Consider the following 22,709-nt stretch of genomic DNA (forward strand, 5'->3'; position numbering starts at 1 on the left):
ATGCGTAATCAGACGAATCAAACCGGTTTGAAAAATACATAATAAAATCATTGAGAAATTAGACTTTTTTTACGATCTAAATCAATAGTAGACGTGACATTGATATAAGTCATCATTTGTTATAGTTTAATTACATCTCTATAGTTACCGTAAACATCACTATAGATACGCCTTGCGTATTGATCGTTTCTTGTTAAATATAAACAATGGTTTCCTCGCATATTGCTCGTTAACGCTATCAAACTAGTACTTGTAGCAGCAATTATTGAAAAAAGAGAACACGATTTCATTGAAAAATCATTGGTTGAATAGACAAAGAACCGATGAAAACGTTATAAAAATATTGAATACATAATATTTAAAGTACTTTTTTTAAATACTCTTTTTATCAACATAATCATGGCAGAACCTAGAGATGTTCCAAAACCGGAAGTAGATGAAGAAAATAAATGGCGGTATATTGGAGAAGTTAAGGAACTGAACAAGAAAAAATGTCATCACGTGCACGCTCAATCTGGAAAGAAATACGACATAGCCTTATTTTGTGACGAAGGAAAATTCTATGCAATATCAGCATGGTGTTCGCACATGGGTGAGTACTGATTTTGTCAAATTATATATGTTGCTGTTAAAATTTTAATTGTTGATTATCTTTTATGATACTTTTTTTCTGGATATATTATGTGCAGCGGAACAGGTTCCCCACGATTTCATGCGTGCATTAAATTAACAGGTGCCCCACCGCTGTCAGGCGTACACCAAATTAACAGGTGCCCCCACGCTTTTAGGAGTACACTAAATTACCATGTGTAGTTTACGTAGCCCGTTTTACTCACATCACAAAGACTGTTGATCTATCTAAGTTTATGATCTCTAAGACTATACCATTCGGCATTGGACTTTCAGTGAAATAGACAAATCACTATAATACCTATCTGAACTGTTCAAACATGAATTGAAAATTGAGTACTATTGTTCAGTGAAGCGTCAGTGAATAAAATTATTCACTTTTTATTAAGTTTTTTTTTCGTGTTCTGCATGCAATAGTTTATTTTCAAATTAACGATTGGGTTATTTTATTACACAATTGTATCACAAGTGGTTTTCCTTTGCTTTTCTAGACTGTTTCTAAACGGGACAAAACGGGCCTCTGCCTATGTAAATCATGATACCAATAAGCTGAAAGTGATAAATAAGCGTTTCAAGCAATTTTTAGTAAAATATAACTATTGATATCATTTTTTTTAACTTAACAAAAGATTAAATGAAATCAAAAGATTGAAAAAATGTTACAGATGGCATTCATTACGCGCAGGTAATTTTGCTCGTCCTGGTTGCTTTTCAATGGCAATGAAAAGTTATATCTCCTTAAGGGATACAATTTGTAAATAGACTATTACTGTGAGAGCAAAGTCACGTCACATGAATGTTTTATAAGTTAATCTAAATGCTTTGGTCTGAACTTGAGGCAATTGAAATACAACTAAGAGATTTTGTATGATTGTCAATGAGACAACAATCCACCCGAGACCAAATGACTGATTTGTTACCAACTACTGATCATCGTACGTTCTTCAACAATGAACAAAACCCATACCGCATTGCAAGCTATAAAAGGCCACGACAAGAAAACATGTAAAACAATTGAATAAAGATAACATGTGGCCTGATTTACGTTCAAAACAGCAAACGAAAAATTTAGTTACAGATGGTATTCATTACGCGCAGATAATTTTGCTCTTCCTGGTTGCTTTTCATTGGCATTGGCAAAAGAACAAAAGGCAACCATTGGATTACAGGCTCATGACTTGGGACAGGCATGCACAGAATGTGGCGGGGTTAAACATGTTGCGGTGTCCCAATTCTCTCAGTAATCTAGAACAGCCGTACACGTGTGCAACATAAGAGTAACTTATAAAAATCAGTTGAAAAGGATTGGATTCGGTCCGTGTAACACTTATCAATTCAAAGTTTTAAAAAGTTTTTAAATTTTAGTTTTTTGGAATTTTGAACAAAGTTTTAAAATACCAAAATTCCAAATTTTTTAAATTTTTTGAAACTTAAAAATTTTCAACAAATAATTAAAATTTTAAAACTCTAAAAATCATTTTAAACTTTGATAGTTTAGATATTTGATCAAACTTTAAAAGTAATAAACTTAATTTGTAGTTTTGATTATTTCGATTTTTGAAAGTTTGATTTTTGATTAAGGTATCAAAATAGAAAACGGGTGAAAAGAGGGGTACCTGTAAAGTGCGAAACGGAAGAAAGCGGAACGAAACGAACGAAACAAAAAGAAACGAAACAAAATGAAATGAACAGTTACTGTTACTTAAAAGATAATGAATAGCATAAAACAAGAGGCAGACAGTTGTAAGCGGTGAAAAACATAATGTATAAAATAAAACAAGAGGCAGACAGTTGTAAGCGGTGAAAAATTTAATAGCAAAATAAATATTTCTCAAAAGCGGAGGATTAATTTTAAAACAAGAAACACAGCTCTAATTATGATCATTCTTAGTTAGGAATAAAAAAGCACGAAATGTATCAAAACATTTTTAATTGCAAAAAAAAAATAATTTAAAAAAGAAGTCGTTTTTCTCTAACCAAATTGGACATCACATGAAATAACAGTATCCTGAAATTTTTAAGGTTTTGCATCTATTGAAAAAAAAACAACACATTTTTTAAACCTATTGAAACCTGCATCAAACAGATTTATTTTTGACAAAAATACTCTAACATAAGCTTAGCCTTTCAAATGATTAATTCAGAACTATTTGGTTTTCCACGCGCCCATCATTTAAGAGTAACAGTGAAAACTGATCAACTCCCAGTAAGCAAAATAGTATGGCAGATTTGAGTATGTATAATTATATTTTCTTCTGTAAGTTAAGCAATAAAATGGTTCAATATACGTGTATTCCCTCATCTTTGTTTTAAGATTTTTTTGTTTTGGTTTACGACTTTTTATTATCTGCAATCATGTCGGCAGATGAAATTATTGAACGTACATTTAGAACGATCATTGCGTGAACCCCTGATGGTTCACTTATATAAATTAGTTAGAAATATAGTCTATGGAGGAATATTCGGAAGTTAAATTATTGTTCATTCGGAACACCTATTCATCTTATCTGTATTAGCTTCCTGCAATTAAGAGCACCTCCATACGGGGTATCTAAGATATTTAAAACATGACAATAAAGAATTTTCACATATCGCTAATTCACTTATCTGATATATGATAATAAACAATCTATAGATCCTTTTCAAACATGTGTATTTATTGTAAAGCTACATTTTATGCATTGCAAGGGTTTACTGACTTGAGCAAAGTTGACAGTTGTACCCTTTGATAAACAAGTGAAAGATAAATGGTCAAGATTTAATTATAACGAACTCTGCATATGGTATCAAACATCTGTGTCTAGATATTCACAGAGAGATATTTAAAAATAGTGCTGTGGCTTCTACATTATGAGTTATAGTGGGCTTTGGGATTTGATTTGTAACAATAAAATCATTATGCATACTTGTCATTTTGACAATTCAGATTTCAACTGAAAATAAAACAAGTAAAATATTAAAACACTATTCGTTAATATACATTTTTTACAACTTTTACTGTTTCCTTTTTACAGTATTCTCTATCAATTAAGTTATCTTGTAAGCTAATTAAATGTTTATTTAATTCATTGATGTAACTATTATTTCTTATATTATTCACACACTGTAAATTAATACTCTTAAATGTATGTGTGTTTTGGATGTGCACTAGTGATTGGTAAAATTTGATACGTTTCTGTGTTTTTAATATACGTGTGACTTAACATCAAGAATTCCATTACTATGGAATCGATCACCTTTGTACACTTCGGTATCTAAATAGAGGGTGGTAAAAAAAAGGGGAGGGTCTGAACACGGAAACACGTGAAATAACAAATCGAAAAAACGTTGCACGGAAAAAAACACTCTGAAAAAAAGAAGCCAAGGAATAAAATCGTAAATATTTAGGAAAAAAGAACCTATTTTGTTGAGAATCTTTAAAGTATATATTCCTGTGTGTGTCAATTAATTCTAATGCATAGATAACAGTTTCTTCTAAATTATCAATGATCATATTTTTGTACCTTGACGTATATCATAGCCAATCATAGGCAATAAGAATGCATTCTTTTTTTACCTCGTGTGACTCTATTTTATTAATGGAATCTTTTTATCTTGTATGTAAAAGTTATGCCTCTTCAATAATGGTTTTATAATTATATCAAGTAAGTATCTCTCGCGGGAGAGTTGCATTTATTGATGATTGGTCGGTAACGAACATTAATGTGTCCTGCTAGCTGACCAGTTCGCAATGCCTCATTACTTATTTCTTGATTAGTTTTATGAACTTTTGGAAGAAGGTACATGTGTCCCCCATGTTTTGAATCATTATTATTTTTTAAGAAATTATACGTCTGGGAACATGGGGAATCTATTTTTTTTCCTCATTGCTTTATATTTAACACTTCTCTCAACATGCCAAAATTGTAATGATTTACAATAAAAAGAAAATATTATCCCATACAAACACTGATATATAATTTCTTATTCAGTTGAATTAATAATTAGAATAAAAAAGTTCTAAGGTTCACGTATTGTCTTTTTTTTTTTTAAAGCAACTTGTCTTTAACTTTTAATCAACTATTTCAGTTCTCATAAATAATGGCCTTCAAATATTCGGCTTTTGAGCGTTCCTGATGAAGGTAAATCCAAAAATGCGCTTCGGACTCATGCTATTTTCAACGTGTTGTTTTCATTTTTTATCGATTGCATGACGATCATATATTAGATATAAGAAGATGTAGTATGAATGAAAATGAGTCAACTCTCCATCCAAGTCAAAATTTATAAAAGTAAACCATTATAGGTCAAAGTACAGTCTTCAACACGGAGCCTTGCCTTATATCATTGATTTCAGTTCTAAGTATTGGTACGGTAGGATTACTGAGTCCATGGTTTCGCAATGAACGTTGTGCTAGCCTCGAAAGTAGGAGGTTGATGATATCTATTTTACACTGCTACCCTCTATACACGCTGAATGTAAGAGTAAAATCAAATATTAGTAGCTTGGAGCCAGGATAATTTCAAAGATAGAACTTTATTCTCCAACTCAGCGTGCTGGTCTTGTAAAAGCTGAATACATTAGTACTTTATAAACAAATAACATCAACATTATTTTCAGTCTTCATATTCATGTAATAGTTGCCGCTGTACATTAAGCGCCCATCTATCTATGTGTCGGCATTTTGAATAATTCGTGCCGTCAGTTTGGTAAATGAGCAACACTATGTTAATTAATTAAATGATTCAGTTGTGAGATAGTTATGATAATGAAATAAGTTTTTGTATTGTGATTATGTTTGTATATACGTTGTTTTTTCTCTCTTGGAGGGGGCTTGTAAATGCTAAGCCTGGGATACCTTTCAATTCAATATATTTTGAAGTAAAAATAAAACACTGTTTAAACAAAATCGTAATTTGAAATAATTTTCAAAAGTTCATATCAACGATAAACATATGAGTTAGTTGAAGTGACTAATCTAAATGGTAATCTACTTGTTTTTTTTGGGGTCATATTTACTTTTTGATTTATTATTTTAGCATAATTTAGGTCGTTGGTTGTCTCATTTTATCATGTTGTGTAACACGGTATCGACACAAAGCAAAGCACAAAAACAACTAAAAAATCTCTAGAGACACAAAGTAAAGATCTGAGAGTACTCGCATTTACTGAAAACTATACTTCAAAGCCAATAACAAATAATAAAAAACAGCCATGCATCCAAGACAAAACGTTATTGTTTACCTTTGAAAATCAATGGATGACCTCTATATATCTATAGTAGATAAACGATACATCCGGGCTTTTTATGTTGTTTAATATAGATAAGAAGATGTGGTATGAGTGCCAATGAGACAACTCTCCATCCAAGTCACAATGTGTAAAAATCAAACAATTATAGGTCAAAGCACGGCCTCCAACACAGAGCATTGGCTCACACCGAACAGCAAGCTATACAGAGCCCTAAAAAGACTAGTGTAAAACAATTCAAACAGGAAAACCAACGGTGTAATCTTTACAAAAAATGAGAAACTAGAAACATTTATGAACCACATCCAACAAACGACAACCACTGAACAACAGGCTCCTGACTAGGACAGGTGCATTTTAACACATTTCTGGAGCAACGACATGCCTGTGTTTAGTAAACATTTAACCGTTTTAACAATTATTCATATATAATGCAACAGTTTGACGCCAGACTTGATATTGAATTCAGAAGACGCTGAATTAGCAAACGCTCTAAAAAATAAATGAAGTAGACTTGTCAATGATACCTTTGTACAGTTAGACTACATGTACTACTGTAAATAACGAGACCTGGTAACATTCTAAAGCATACCGTGTCTATTATTTGTAATGGAGATTGGACAAAAATGTATGACACTATTGGTATAGATACAGTTTTGTTACGATACCTAAAGCCCCCGTGACACTAGACCAAGACCATGAAGATCCCATTATGATCTATAAAAAAATAAGATCGCGATGAGATCGTGGCAATTCGATATTTCAGTTTTCAAGTTCATACCACGATCTTGCTATGATCCTGATACGATCCTGTTACGATTCCACTACGATAGTAACACGTTGTAGTTACGATCTTGTCACTCTCTTGTTACGTCTAATAAGACCTTATAACGACTTTCCTGATCGCATTGCGATCTCAATACGAGGCTACTACGACCAAACCACGACTCCACTACGTTTCCACTACGTTGTCACTGCGCTCTAGAATATGGCTTCATCAAATAAGTTCTCAACCCAAATGTGTCGTCACCCAAGATGAAGTACGGCATGTTCAGGTCGTCATTAATTAAGGGATCTAACTCTGGAAATCCAATAGTCTTATCTTCCAAACACTCCTTTAATTCTTACGCTTTGCAAATCTAAGCGTCCGACATGGAACCATATCCTCCTACATCTGTCCATAAAAATGTGTAGTCTGCATCCACCAAGGCAAGGAGCACTTATGAAAAAATAAAACTTTATAGTTATGAAACAATGATCTGTTTTAGAACCGGCTTCTAATAGCAACATGCTTTTCATCGAGTGCGCCACAAGCGTGTGGCACGTTCCATTTTCTCTGAAATTATTTGGCAATAGCTCGCTATTCATTTGGTTCTGTTGGTCAGGATTTGACTTCATCCTTATATTCCTGTACAACTGCTTGGCAAACCTCAGACATAAAAGTATTTATAGTATTGCGCGCGACTCTGAAATCGTACTGAAGGGTTGGATACCTATCGCCAGAAGCTAAGTGCCTTACGGTAATAGCAACTTTCAGACCGGGATCTAGTGCCTTTCTGAACCGATTGTCTATCTTCTTACTATGTTTAAAAGTTCATCACACATTTCTGGTGGCGTCCTTAAAAAATTAAAGAATGACTGGTGATCCGCTATCCTTAATTCTTTCATAAGTCGGTCGCAATGCCCAAACTGGAGTCTTCCCTCAACAGAATGCCAAGGGCGCACACAACAGGACCTATGCTGTCTAGTATGTCTTCTTCTTCTTCTTATAACAAAACATGTGTAGCCTGATCAGTCAAATCGAACAGTGCAGATTAATTAAAGACTGCATGAGTAGGTTATGCTCATGTGTGTTCATGGTTGAACTACAGGTAGAAGTTATTGCATCTGCTTTTTATATCAACAGAGGAATATATCGTGTTAGGTACGTAGTAAGGTCGTACGTACTAAGGACGGTTAGCACGTTGTAGCAGCGTACTATTGTCTTCCTCATCGTAGTATAATCGTATCAATATCGTAGTAGAAGCGTAATAAAGATGTAGTGAAATCGGGATAGTCGCAATGAAATCGTAATAAGGTCGCAGCGAAATCTTTTCCATTGGCTTCCCGATTGCACCACGATTTCCAGTATGATGCTTCTACCCCCATCCTTATCTTATTACGTCCTTACTATGACTAGTTTTGGCCTCGACTGCACTACGAATGTTTTGAGCATGTTCAAAGTTAGTCGTGGACCTCCACGCACCACGATCTAACTACGACTTCAAAAATTTTTCATAATTTCTGAGGTCGTAGCGGGATCGTGGTCGTAGTGTGATAGGGATATAAAGTATGAATTACTTAGTATTACATTTAACATCAAATAGACACTGGTAACCTTTTGCTCTATAGTTCCTAATATTAATCAATATTTTTCAAATAATACTCAATTTCCGGCGAGATTTTTTGCTGATAACATAATCGTTTCTTTAGTAAAAACTAATCCCTTCTACAATCAAAATCACGATCTGAAACAACACGCATTAAATAAAGTCAAGTATACTGAACAACGAAACGTACCATTGCTATAAATTGAAATTAGGGTGGTACCAAACACCTTGACTAAAATTAATTTGGCTCGTTTAATTGCATAAAATTTTTACAAAATATTTACTTTGACTCTTTGACAAAAATATAAAAAATTCAAAAAACTTGACCCACACGCTTTATCGGAAAAATTTCATTGCATATATAGCAGTTTGACAAACACTAATTTTGATCATTGAGAAGCTTAATATTTACTTAAGGGCATACGATACAGTTACAGGGGAGATAATGACGTTGCTAACGTTAAATGTTATTTTTCGCGACGTCAAACTGTGACACATCGGAAAATAATGCATTTTCGACTGATTTTTATCATTCAGACAGATTTAACTGGAAAACGAGTTCATGGACCCCTCTTTTTTTTTAAATGACATTAGGTTTGATTACGTATGAAGATTGTTTGTACCAATTTATATGAAAAAAAAAAGATTTTTTTTAAATTAGATGAATATACAGCAAAAAATGCCTTTTTTTCTAGAATCATGACACTTTGATAAAAATTAATTATTTCCAAAGAATTGTTATATAAATTTAGATCATACTTATATGAAGACGATCGTCCAAATATTTTTACAAAAATCCGCTTGTGTTTAAGTTAGGTATGTCTATCCAAAGGATAGAAAAGTGCAAAATTCGAAATTTTTAGAAAATGTCTAAAATTTCGACCCCATTTATCTCTTAAAGTAGCACATGAAGGTTTATTTTTTATTACATAATTGAATTGACTAGGTGAAAAATAGCTTGTATGCAAATTTCCGTAAAAAAATCACCGTGGGATCAAAACTGTATCGTATGCCCTTAACAATAGAACGTGATTAAAACGTTCAGCTGATTTTTACAGAGTTATCTCCCTGCATTGTCATGTACCACCTTAATTTACTAAAATTAAACAAAAAATATCTTTATCATCATACAATAAGGATACAAGGATAACACGTAAATTTTGATACTACATGTAATTTTTTGATTGAAGACTAGGAAAACAATTTCTAAAAATTTCAAGACATTCTGAAAATCTTTTTCAGAGCTTTTAACAAAGTAATAAGAACAAGTGTTTACCTAAAAAATGAAAATTTTCTAAACAGTGATAAGGAAAAAAAGATGGGGTTTACATACATTGTAGTTGTCATATATCTACCCAAAACGGGATCTGAAAAGTGTATATTGAATCTCCTACTTTTGATTTTCAACATTTTAAGAGGAAAACTCGAGCGTTGGTTTAAGATCAAAGTGTAAGACTTATTTCCAGTGAAAGCTTAAAATTCAACATTTAAAAATACATAAAAAATAAAAAATACCAAAAAAGTATGTTGTTCAAAGTTTACAAACCAATGCCTAACGATCATGCCAGGATGTACATTAGACAACAATCTTTTATATTGTTGACAAACGAATAAAAATATTTCACTTTTTGTTTGATCACCATCAACATTATCGACACATTTAAGCTATTCAATCATTTGTAAACCCGAACTGTCGATTGTTTTCTATACTAATAAAAAAAGAAACGTTCTAGAATTGTTAGTCATTTATTCTCCCGAAAACACAGCAGCCATGATTTAACTTGATTTCACTTGAACCGTTGCACATCGGAAATGGCAATCAGACTTACAATGTATTTACACAGGCATAGACTAAACCGTGAAAATTCTGCATAGGTTGTTAGATTTACGATTTGAAATTTTAAAATATTTATACCATGTTATACCATAAACGTATGTGAAAAGAAAGTTCATTTCGTACGTTCTTTATGAGAATATTAATTTCGCATGGTTCTTGTTAAATCGTTAGTTTTCTCGTTTGAATTATATAACATTTATCATTTATAATAGTTTTGGATTTTGTTCATTGTTGAAGTCCCTACGGTGACCATTAGCTGCTTACTTCTACGTCATTTTGTCTCTAGTAGATAGTTGTCTCACTGGTTATAATACTACATCTTCTTATCATTGTAAAATGACAAATAGATGGCTGTTGCTATTTTTTTCTTTTATTGAACAAAGGACAAAGGGGATTAGACTGTAAACAGCGACGTCATTGTAGGATTTTCCGGTTTGCTTTCAAATTAGCTGAATTTTTCTATTATTACAAATGACAGCTCTTATCTTAATTTACCTGACCAGTTTATTCTCCTGAATGATAATTTCCTCTCAGCGAAAAAGTATTCAATACACATGGAGAAAATCGCTTTGTTTGCTTGTCACTAAACATAGCCAATTAGGTTTGCAAAATCAATTATTGGTATATGTTATAATCATCATATAATTATCACTAACTAAAGTCATGGCACTGTTAAATTCCGACTGGTTTTGATAAAATCATCTTCTTTCCTTGTTGATACAATTCATTCAAACTGGGTGTATGTAATTCAAAGACAACCGTACGACCTTCAACAATAAGTTTTATAACTAATACAGTATATAGTTCGTTATAAACGGACCCGACATGACAATCTAAATGAAACAAAACAACGACCTAATTTATGACAAAACAGTTAAAGAAAAACAAAAAGGTGACAGCCACCAAACAACGACAACAACTGAAATTGGGGCTGACTGTGTATATTTATGGTAGAAAATAGTTTTTCCTCCTTTAGTGGGGTATAACAATGTAGCCCGAGTTTCTTTGACATTGCGACAATACCGCCGGCACTCTGGCCACCTAGTCTCAATATTAAATATAGCTTTCGTTAGTTGAATTATGTATTTTTCAGTCGTTGCGGTATGTTTTTGTCTTTGGTTGCTGTTTGTCATGTTAGTTTTTCGTTTACTATTTTGTATAAAATCAGGCCTTTGTTTTTTTTTCTCGTTTGAATTGTTTCACAAGATTGTCCTGTAGGGGCTGACTATACGGTATGGGTTTTAGTCATTGTTGAAGGCCGTACGTTGGCCTATAATTGATTAAATCCGCTTCATTTGGACTGTGTTGGACCGTTGTCTCATTGGCAATCTTACCACATCTCCTTATTTCATAAACGCATGTTGCACAGAAACTTGGTTTATGACTTTCTTCCACAAACGATACATTAATGTTTTCTCTGACTACTCACCGTAACAGTATTATGACTTCAATTCTTATGGCAATATTTCGAAATTAATGTAATGAAAAAATATATATCGACCAGAAAAATGGCATTCGTAATCTTCAATATCGTGTTACCGTTACCTGTGATTTTGTAATATCGATATTACAATGTAGCATTGTATCAATCTGCTAACACGGACCTGACAACGTTCCGTTCTATTCTAGTTCAACTAATTATTACATCAGCCATTGAAATATCGTATACAAATTTTCGAAAGCGTATATCATTACGACAAAATAAGAAGACCGAGAAAGGTCTTTAAAACAGAAAGTAAAACGACACATTTTCAGGTCGTGGACACTGGACCTGTATTTTAATCAGATTGATATTACATACGTTTTCTATCGATACCTCTGTATCTTGACTGTCGTCCCCGAGGGTACCACCTATCTAGTAGCTTAGTACTTCGGTACTACTATTAAAACACGGATATTTTGTTTAATGAAATTAGTTAATATAACTTAGGAATATATATAACCACTAATTCATAGCCCCATTGCTTTCTATTTTCAATTCTGTAATTTCAAGCATTCATAGCTATATTGTCTTAAGTTCAAATAAAGTGATAGTCATTTCATGTCAAAACTATATACCTTATTCTGACTTGTGCTGAAAAAAATCAACATACCTTTAATTGCATATTAGAGCACACTGGTTTCCCCAAGTTGCATATTACAGAAACAAGTGCTTCTGATCTGGGCAACCGAGCAAATATGCCCTCGTATTTTAGTTTCATATTTTTTTTTATTATTCAAAGGAAACTTTTACCAAGGAATCTACATTGATCCCGAATCCGGAAGTTTTCGTTTGATACCTACATTACCCAGATATTTTACTTATTGACAAAGTTACAGCTATGCGTAGGAACTATTTTTGCTTAAAATATGTACTACTTTCTTATGTGTTCTTTATGACCGGGCAGAATTATTGGTTCTATACCTAAATTAAAATAACTCTAATTTATAAATTTCGTGTGTCCGAAGCGCTTTCCTGGATTTACCTTCAAGATCGATCGCACCTCAAAATTTGAAAGCTATCTAAACATTAAGGAATGAACCTCCCGAATATGAAATGTTTGCCTCTATCAAAATCAATATGCCTTCTTCTTCATTTGTAGTCTTAATTTCATCCCGACCAAAACACTTCGTAGATTAGATTTATTTTTGTTTTATTTTCTCGTTTTTAATATAAATGAAATATTTGCCACTGGACATTAATCATATTTTCAATTGATTATTCAATCAATTGCTTCGACAGCTTTTGTGTTGTTTTCTGTTTAAACAATGTTCTCATATCAATATATATATAGATATAAGAAGATGTGGTATGAGTGCCAATGAGACAACTCTCCATCCAAGTCACAATATATAAAAGTAAACCATTATAGGTCAAAGTACGGTCTTTAACACGGAGCCTTGGCTCGTACCGCACAGCATGCTATAAAGGGCTCCAAAAATTACTAGTGTAAAACCATTCAAACGGAAAAACCAACGGTTTAATCTATATAAAAAACCAAAAGTGAGAAACACTTATGAACCACATCAACAAACGACATCTACTGAACATCAGATTCCTTTACCTTTATATACTGACAGTTTAACCAAAGAAAAACGCACGACCGTGTCATGTACCGTACTGTACGTGATTTCTTTTTTGATAAAACAGTATTGTATAAGATATGAACTAATGTAATGAAAAAAGAAGGGCAATGTTGAATTCATTTATGATTTATTTAATTACTACGATTAATCGACAAATTTCAACACAAAGCAATAACGCATTTCGTGTTGGTCTCCTTTTCAATGTACGACATACAAGCTCACATCTCACTGTAACTTATGTCCCTTTAGCCACACTCGACATAACTCGGTTGATTTGTTCCTCCATTTACAGAGTAGCGGATTCACCCGAGAATCGCCGATGCATTTCGCTCATTTTTTGTTATCAAGACTTTAGCTAACACGGAATTGAATTAAACGTCATATTCGGCTCATTTTCGATTGCTGTCACAACACTTTCTATTGTACCAATACAAACATGTACCATCTTGTACAGGTTCTGTGCTCACAAACAAAGTTAACCCTGCCTAATTCTGTCTCAAGAATGGAGCGTTTACTTTTACATTGCTTGGCGTAATCATAAGCTTAAATCAGGCTGTAGCTTTTGTCTTTTATTTGTTTTTCATTTTGTTACAATGTACCACGGAAGTTTTTATAGCCTTCTATGTGGTTTTTCTCATTGTTAAAGACAGTGCGGTGACCTTTAATGTCTTTTGACATTCTCCGTGGTCTTGTGGTAGCGTGTTGGCTTCGAATGCGGGAGGTTATGGGTTGGATTCTCGTCCGGGTCAAAGTCTTTAAAACTGGTATTTGCTGCCTCTTCGCTAAGCACGCGTCATTAAAGAGTACGAGCAAAGAGTTATGTGTTCGGGTAGGATAACATGTCTTACAGCATAGTGCTATCTTGTTAAATAACACGTTAAAAATCAGACTTAGCGTGTCGGTCTAGTTCAAAGCAGGGTCCATATGCATATCGCATCAACCTACTTTCGTTCTGAATATGCATTTGCTTTCATGTATAGTGTAACTAGAATTATCGAACGTGATGTGATGTCGTACGCGATTTCCTTCTTAACCTCAAACATCATGTTAAGGTGGTACCCAACACCTTGACTAATATTAATTTGGCTCGTTTAATTTTCATAAAATTCTGACAAAAAGTTTACTTTGACCCTTTGACAAAAATATAAAAATTTCAAAAAATTTGAACCAACCACTTTATCAGAAAAATTTCATTGGTTATATAGCAGTTTGACAAACACTAATTTTGATCATTGAGAAGCTTAATATTTCCTTAACAATACAACGTAATTAAAACGTTTAGCTGATTTTTACAGAGTTATCTCCCTGTAGTGTTAGGTACCAAACATCATGTTAAAGTTAATAAAATGAATGCACCCACCTAATTTCCTCTCAATTTTGATTACTTTTCAAATTTAAAGAAAATCTTTTGATCTTTGAAAATTAACGATAATGAATATTAATCACGTCTTGTCATAAAATGAGGTTTATTATCGAAAATAAATATAATCTATATTAAGGGCAATAAGAAATAAACTAGAACCATTAGTCGGTATGAAGTAACATTAATGAATAAATGTACTTCAGTAGAAAAATCCATTAGCAATAGAGAAAAATTTCCTTCTTTGTCAAAACGTTAAATTGACTTTTCCAGAACTCTTATAAAGTGTACAGATCTTGATGTGCTAATGAATATCCGAAATTAATTTATTTTCTAAGCTTGTGAAGGTTTATCGCCGTTTGTCTCCTTTGAAAATTATCTTACATGAATATGTAAAACTGCACTATTTAAAAATGGTAACTTTTTTTAAGGTTGCAACGTTGTTTCTAATTAAAATATCTACAAAGTTCCGGATAAATTTGGTTTTAGTCAAAATCATTATTTTTCCTCACAATAAAATCGATCTTAAGACAGAGATTCTAATTTCACACATATTAAAAGTAGTTTTATATTAGACACTGACCATTCGACCTCTTTTGCGAGGGTAATGATTTTTTTCTTTCTCTGGACAAACATTTTTTTCCAATTCAGTGGTGATATACCATTTTATATTATGAATACAATTAAAAACATGTTAATTTATGTTCACTTCCCTACTGAAATATATTCGTTTTCGAGAAATTTAGTGTCAAACAATTTATTAAAAGAAAAACGGCATGCTCCCACAAAATATGAGTGGGTGGTTCCGAACTGTTTAACTGTTGAGTATAAGTGATATAGTACGAGTTCCGAACTGTTTAACTGTTGAGTAGAAGTGATATAGTACGAGCTCCGAACTGTTTAACTGTTGAGTAGAAGTGATATAGTACGAGTTCCGAACTGTTTAACTGTTGAGTAGAAGTGATATAGTACGAGTTCCGAACTATTTAACTGTTGAGTAGAAGTGATATAGTACGAGTTCCGAACTATTTAACTGTTGAGTAGAAGTGATATAGTACGAGTTCCGAACTATTTGACTGTTGAGTAGAAGTGATATAGTACGAGTTCCGAACTATTTAACTGTTGAGTAGAAGTGATATAGTTACGATACTGTTGTCAGGTCATTAAAGATTGCATATTTTGGCGTTAATATTGATTCACTTATAGGGTCTTTGCATCGTCACTAAACACATTTATTTAAAAACCAGTTGTTGGCATGACACGGGTTATGTTCTTCTCATATATGTTATGATGGTATGATACTAAACCCCTAACGGGAAGGATTGTGCCTGATATTCATATGATGAAGACATAATCTTTCAATCAGTTTAATTGAAGTCTGGAGCTGGCATGTCAGTTAACTGCTAGTAGTCTGTTGTTATTTATGTATTATTGTCATTTTGTTTATTTTCTTTGGTTACATCTTCTGACATCAGACTCGGACTTCTCTTGAACTGAATGTTAATGTGCGTATTGTTATGCGTTTACTTTTCTACATTGGCTAGAGGTATAGGGGGAGGGTTGAGATCTCATAAACATGTTTAACCCCGCCGCATTTTTGCGCCTGTCCCAAGTCAGGAGCCTCTAGCCTTTGTCAGTCTTGTATTATTTTTAATTTTAGTTTCTTGTGTACAATTTGGAGTTTAGTATGGCGTTCATTATCACTGAACTAATATATATATTTGTTTAGGGGCCAGCTGAAGGACGCCTCCGGGTGCGGGAATTTCTCGCTGCATTGAAGACCTGTTGGTGACCTTCTGCTGTTGTCTGTTCTATGGTCGGGTTGTTGTCTCTTTGACACATTCCCCATTTCCATTCTCAATTTTACGAGTAAACGACACAAACACATATGGAAAGCAAACGAATGCAACTTACAGTCTGATTAAACTACAGATCATGTGGCCACGCTTTTCTTACTATGATCTGACAAAGCTCAGTTTCACGTTCTGTGTTTGTTATAATAAGTTATCTCTGTATGATTTATTTGTTCTCTGTATTCTGTCATGTATGTATTTTTATTTTTATTTTGCTAAAGCAATCTTGTTGCTAATGCAATAGAGATTCGTTCATTTAAAGACCTTTTGAGATTCTCTTGGTTTTTTTTCCGAAAAAAGATACACATGCACCTTCAAAAGTTCTATTGGCTGATGTAATAATTACCTTAACAGGAAACAGAACAGCCTGTTGGTTGATCTTTGTAATCAAAGCGTTAACACAAATCTGTTTGTTATCATATTGTGCAATTTCATACCGAATAATCAGACTGCATGTGAAACCATGAAACTGATTTGACAATTAATTTATTTTTTTATTATATTTTTGGGAGCCTTTCAGAACTGTGCTTGAAATATCGCCCGTTATTAATGTTAATATGCTTAGAGTGACGACCGTCTTTTTTTTATTTTAACGTGTGATGCCATAACACGTGGTTGTAAAAAACATCCTTCATTTTTAAAATATGTAGAACGGATATCATAAGTTTGAATACTTAGATTGATTGATTGTTGGTGTTTGACGCCACTTTAAGCACTAATGGCTATATTGTGGCGGTCAGTTGTTATTGGTGGATGATGTTGGAGTGCCTGGAGAGAAACACCTACCTTCGACAGGAAAACTGACATACATATTCAATTGAGATTTGAGTCGAACGCACCTGCCACGTGCGAGGTTCCAACTCACAACCTTGGTGCTGACAGACTTGTGATACAGTAGATGCCTCTTATAAGTTTAAAATCACAAATTCAAACTTCGATTTGGAGCATAACACCAAGCGGAAAAGCCATATCAATCTAAATTCAACATTTCCCGGACATAGAGTGGTTTAACTTTAGTATTAGAAACAATTCTATCATATTTATGCTAAGTATGACTTCGATAAATACAGATAAGGCATGACAATTTACAATTATAACGTATACTAGTATAAATCATGCCAGACTATTTGGACTTCCGCAACGCCCGCATATTATGGAAGTATTTAAAAAAGGTAACAGTAGAATGTCATGTACGATACTGTAATCATGGTAAAAGTTTTGTATCGATTTGTGACAGTCATTAATTTCTATAGACAACGACACACTATTAGTTTGCGATTCAATGTTACATTGAATTTTAAACAAAATTAAAATGTCATTTCCTTATCACAAATCGCAAATCTGTGCTTGTACTTTTTGCCATTTGCTAGTTGTCCGTATAGTAAGATTGATTGATTCATACGGGGGCGTAGCGAGCGTGCGCTGCCTGTAAAATCGGGAAAATATTTTTTTTTGGGGGAATTAAAAATACGTCACAAATGTCCGACTCGATTCGCTCGGCAAAATTATATTAGGATCACCCTCCTAAACACAAATCCTGGATCCGGCCATGCCATTTTAAAATGTGTTTTCCGTAATCATGGAAGTAAACATACTAGTAGAAGAAATATTACTCTAAACAATCACAAGAACATTGGTTCAACAATTTTAACACGTTATATAAATAAATTCTAGGCTCCTTTGTAGCACAGCTTTGTTTTAATTTTGTTTCACATGGATACATAAAGGTTTGCTCAAATTTCATACAACAAATGCAGTACTACAAATGTAAAGTTGAGGAGTGATCCCCCTTAACATACTTAACTCGTAGTTTATAGGTGACTGAACGTTGAAGTTGAAATTTTAATGCAATTGTAATTACTACAGAAGGTATGGGAATTAAATATGGATCCAGTATACATGAACCTTATGTAAATAGCAAAAATATCTTCTCGAACCACGGGGCGAGGGTCATTTTGACCTTGCTCCTTGTTGAAGGTCTCACTATGACTTTAGAACAAAGAACATCAATACTAGTACAATGTTTTTGCTCTAATGTAGTTAAATGCGTTTAGGTATTTTATAAGAAATTTCTGTAATCTAAGGCCAAGTAAATTTAATTAGTAGATTTTCATCCAAATTTTTGAAAAAAATGGGGTGGGTGGGAGGATTTTATTTTTTATTTTTTATTAGATATGAAACGCTCTTGTGACGTGTTCTTCATATATGCAAGTGTAATAATAAGGTTCTATCATGTATATACATGTATAACGAATCAAACATACAAAGAAATGCAAAAACCAAAATTTGAAACAGGATGTTATTAATGAAACGAAATTATCGACAGTTACCGGTAACGAAAATGAACAAAAATCCGGAAATCGTAAATTTTTCAAAATAAAAAAAATTGGGGCGGAACGATTTCAAAGGGGCGGGCGGGGATGAAAATCTATCAATTAATTTTAATTGGCCTAATAGGAGAAATTTAAAGAGGCACTGTAAAAATGTAGATACATATATGTATAGACATGAACAAAAGTATGTCTATATTTGAAGATTTTAGTGTTTCAAAACTGTGCTTTACATACACCAGTCAACAAATGTAACGATGCATAAGTTTCATATCCAGGTTTAAGATAAAATACAATAAATAGATTTTTTTAATTATCCAATGTAATCATTGCAAATGCAATTGCATATGTCATTCAGAAATTCTGTTCAATTACGAATGGAATAAAACACCTAGTTGCAAGAAATGATGACAAAAATCGGCACTTATTGTCGGAGATGACAATTAAGTAATCGAGTATCTACAATTATCAAGCATTCAATCTTTTAATGCGATCATATTTATATTTATAATTTTAAGTTTCATCGGTTTTTGAAATTTTGGTGGAAAAAAAATGATTTTTGTAAATCAATAAAAGTGATATCGTCTTTTTTACCTTTATTACAATAAAGATCGACGTATATCTAGAACTATTTAATAATGAGATAAAGCGATTCCCCACTGTTAAAAGTAAGCTAACGATACCAAAGGGATATTCAAACTCATAAATCGAAAAAAGTTGCATTTGTGTTTTCTGATTTTACTTTATGATAGATTAAAATAAAAAGAAAATGATTACATCTGTTTTCTTTTTTAAGGTGGTCCTTTATATCATGGACAAATTGAAGACTACAATGGCAGGTGTCACGTGATGTGTCCGTGGCATTCCTACATGTTTGATTTGAAAACAGGTGCAAACGATCTTGGGTTACAGGTAATGTTAAATACATGTTAACTTTAAATAGCAATACATCTGTAGTATCTTATTGACGAAAAGCTTTAAACAGTGCTGGATGTGCTAGAAAAGATAGACCAATAGTCATTATGGAGGCTAAATTGAAACGCTCTCTGCACGTTAAGAACCCTTGCAACAACTCTTTGAGGAGAACGTTTGTGAACTGTTGTAACTCAAATTTTCTCTCCCTGCCCAATCTTCCCTCATTTTCCAGTGGCAGCCATAATTTCCACAACCCTCAGCTTGAACGGCATCTATTTGAGTACCTACCTATTGTATGTATTATTAATCCTGAACATGCATGAAATATTTGCCACTGGACGTTCAACAACCACCAATCTATCAATTATGATGGAGGCCAAACCATTACTCTATTTTTTTTTTAAATCAAGCAACATTCATGTAGTTGTGTGATGAAATGTGAACACGATATTACACGTTTACAACTAATTTATTAAACTAATACCATATTATCAACAGCTCAATTTGAATTTGCGTAATCGATATAACTTTTTTTCATTAGTATCTATGTTGTGTTATTTGATAAATTTCTTTTTAATATGTGAAGATGAAATGAGCTTGAGAATTGAAGTGATTTAGTATTCAAATTCGTAAAATACATAGGATCTACACATCTCCTTTGATACAACATACTTGAGTGTTGGGTGATTAGGAATTAGAATTGCAGATGAACAGTAATATGTCGGACAGAACCACCATGAAAGTGCATGCGTGCATTAATCAATTGATTAAGGATGTTCGCTACTCTGTTTCAAAATAACAAGCTTTTAAAAGACTGTTATAAATTGATAGTATATAAATAAAAAAACTAAAAAAAGCAGAAAAAAATTAAGGGTCCGTGTGCTTGTTTTCGAGATAAAAGCCATCGAAAATTTGGCGGGAAATAATTATCTCTAGATTTTTCATACATTTAACATTGACACCTTTTTTTCTTTCAAAAACGATGAAAAAATAACAAGGATTTTATAAGATTTTCAAAGATGACATTTTAAACTATATGTAATCAAATTATGGAAAGAAAAGTAGGGGTAAGTGGGCAAAACTTTTAATAGCACTACATGGATAAAACCAGAGGATTCCGAATATCTGACAAAAAATCAAAACCAAGAGGAGCGAACATCCTTAAAGATAAATATAAGATTTAGGAGTTGTGATATGATTGCCAATGACACAACTATTCACCAATGGACAAAGATGTTAACAACTACAGTCGTCACTTTAAAGCCTTCAACAATGAGGAAAGCCCATATCGTATAGTAAGCATGACAAAATGTGAGGGAGTGCAACAGAGAAAACTAACGGTACAATTTAATCTAATAACTTTAAAACAAAAGACGATCACGACAGACGACAAACACTGGACTAAAGGGTCGTAACTTGGGACTGGGATATATAGCCACAAAAGAATTTATCGAGGTTAAACATTTAAGTTAGCGCTCAACCCTCCCACCAACCTGGGACAGTTGTTTGACGGCACGACATAAGAACAAACGTTAAAATTCCGTTGAAAAAGGCCTGATTCATCAGATCTGTACTGAGGACAAAAATAAATAATACAATGAAAATACACAATGCTTAATATAAAAATTAGAAGAGTGGTATGATTGCAAATGAGACAACTCTCCACAAGAGACCAAATGATGTATAGGCCACCGTACGGCCTTCAACTATGAGTAAAACCCATACTGCATAGTCAGCTATAAAAGTCCGCCGAAATGACAAATACAAAACAATTCAATTGAGAAAACTAACGGCCTGATGTATGTACAAAATAATGAACGAAAAACAAATATGATATACAGCAACAAGTTTGCTTATATGATCAAATACTCTTCGAATGAAATTACTTATAGTTAAAAATCCAATCTGATTAAATTACAGACCATGTGTCAAAGCTTTGTTAACAGGGATCTGACTACGCCCCGTTCTACTGTAAGATCTTTCGGGATCCTCGATTTTTGTCTTAATGATATACACCTCCAAAAATTTGGAGGCAGATGTTTCATTTGCTGATGTAATAATTACCATAACAGATTGAAATAGTCGGATCCTTGTAAGCAAAAAATAGACTCAGGATCTGTAATTTAATCAGATAAACCTCAATTGAAATTTTTTACAATCTGATTTAAATACTGATCGTGTGTCCAAGGTTCAATCTGCTTACAAGATCTGACAAATCTCCGTCTTACTTTTTAATGCCTGTACCAAGTCAGGAATATGACAGTTGTTGTCCATTCGTTTGATGTGTTTTGTCATTTGATTTTGCCATGTGATTAGGGACTTTCCGATTGAATTTACCTCGGAGTTCAGTATTTTTGTGATTTTACTTTTTGTTCTGGTAATAATTACATCAGCCAATGAAAGTTCAGCCTTCACATTTTTGAAGGTGTATATTAATTCGACAAAACCAGAGGATCCTGAAAGGTCTTTAAAACAGAAAGTAGAACGAAGCGTTTTCAGATCCCTGTAAGCAAAGATTGGATCACATGATCTGTATATCAATCAAAAACTTTGTTTTTTTCTTTTCAGCAAGATGTCTATGACATAAAGTTTGAGAAAGGCAAATTGTATATACAACATGATTCTGAACTGTCACTTGGGTCATATGTTATACACTGTCCAGTGAAATAAATGGACGACTGTCAAAATAGACATCCGGACAAGACGTTGATACATTCTTATGAATAATAATGTAAACAAATTTTACAGCAACATCTATTGTATACACATTTGATTTATTTATGAAAAGTTAAATAATGAGTATTGGTGATAAATATGCATATATCAGATTGATTGTGTATTATTTGAAATTTTATTTGAATATAAGAAATGAACGTTGATAGATTGTGGTTAATTTTTTTTTTGCCCACATCTTCACAGTAATATGATTTTGAACAAAACTTTCTACAATTGTTTGTGTTTAAATTTAAACAAATTATATATATAAAGAAACTTAAGTTTCAACTCCCTCAGGCAAAGTTGACCCTAGGTGGATTTTACTATGTGTTATGTCCTTACTTACGGACAATTAAAGCTTATTTTGTATCAGCGTGAGAACGAATTAAGGAAGTGCAACGATG

At 33.0% G+C, this 22,709-nt stretch overlaps 1 protein-coding gene across 1 annotated transcript; it reads left to right on the forward strand.

Moving 5' to 3' along the window:
* Nucleotides 1–245: 245 nt before the first annotated feature.
* Nucleotides 246–22,474, forward strand: LOC127721652 (Rieske domain-containing protein-like). The gene is made up of 3 exons (XM_052228434.1): nucleotides 246–592; nucleotides 19,472–19,587; nucleotides 22,159–22,474. Exons 1-3 carry the CDS (start codon nucleotides 400–402, stop codon nucleotides 22,258–22,260), a joined length of 411 nt encoding a protein of 136 aa, XP_052084394.1. The 5' UTR covers nucleotides 246–399; the 3' UTR covers nucleotides 22,261–22,474.
* Nucleotides 22,475–22,709: the final 235 nt, after the last annotated feature.

This window comes from Mytilus californianus, unplaced genomic scaffold, assembly GCF_021869535.1.
Source record: "Mytilus californianus isolate M0D057914Y unplaced genomic scaffold, xbMytCali1.0.p SCAF_12, whole genome shotgun sequence".
Lineage (NCBI taxonomy): Eukaryota > Metazoa > Mollusca > Bivalvia > Mytilida > Mytilidae > Mytilus > Mytilus californianus.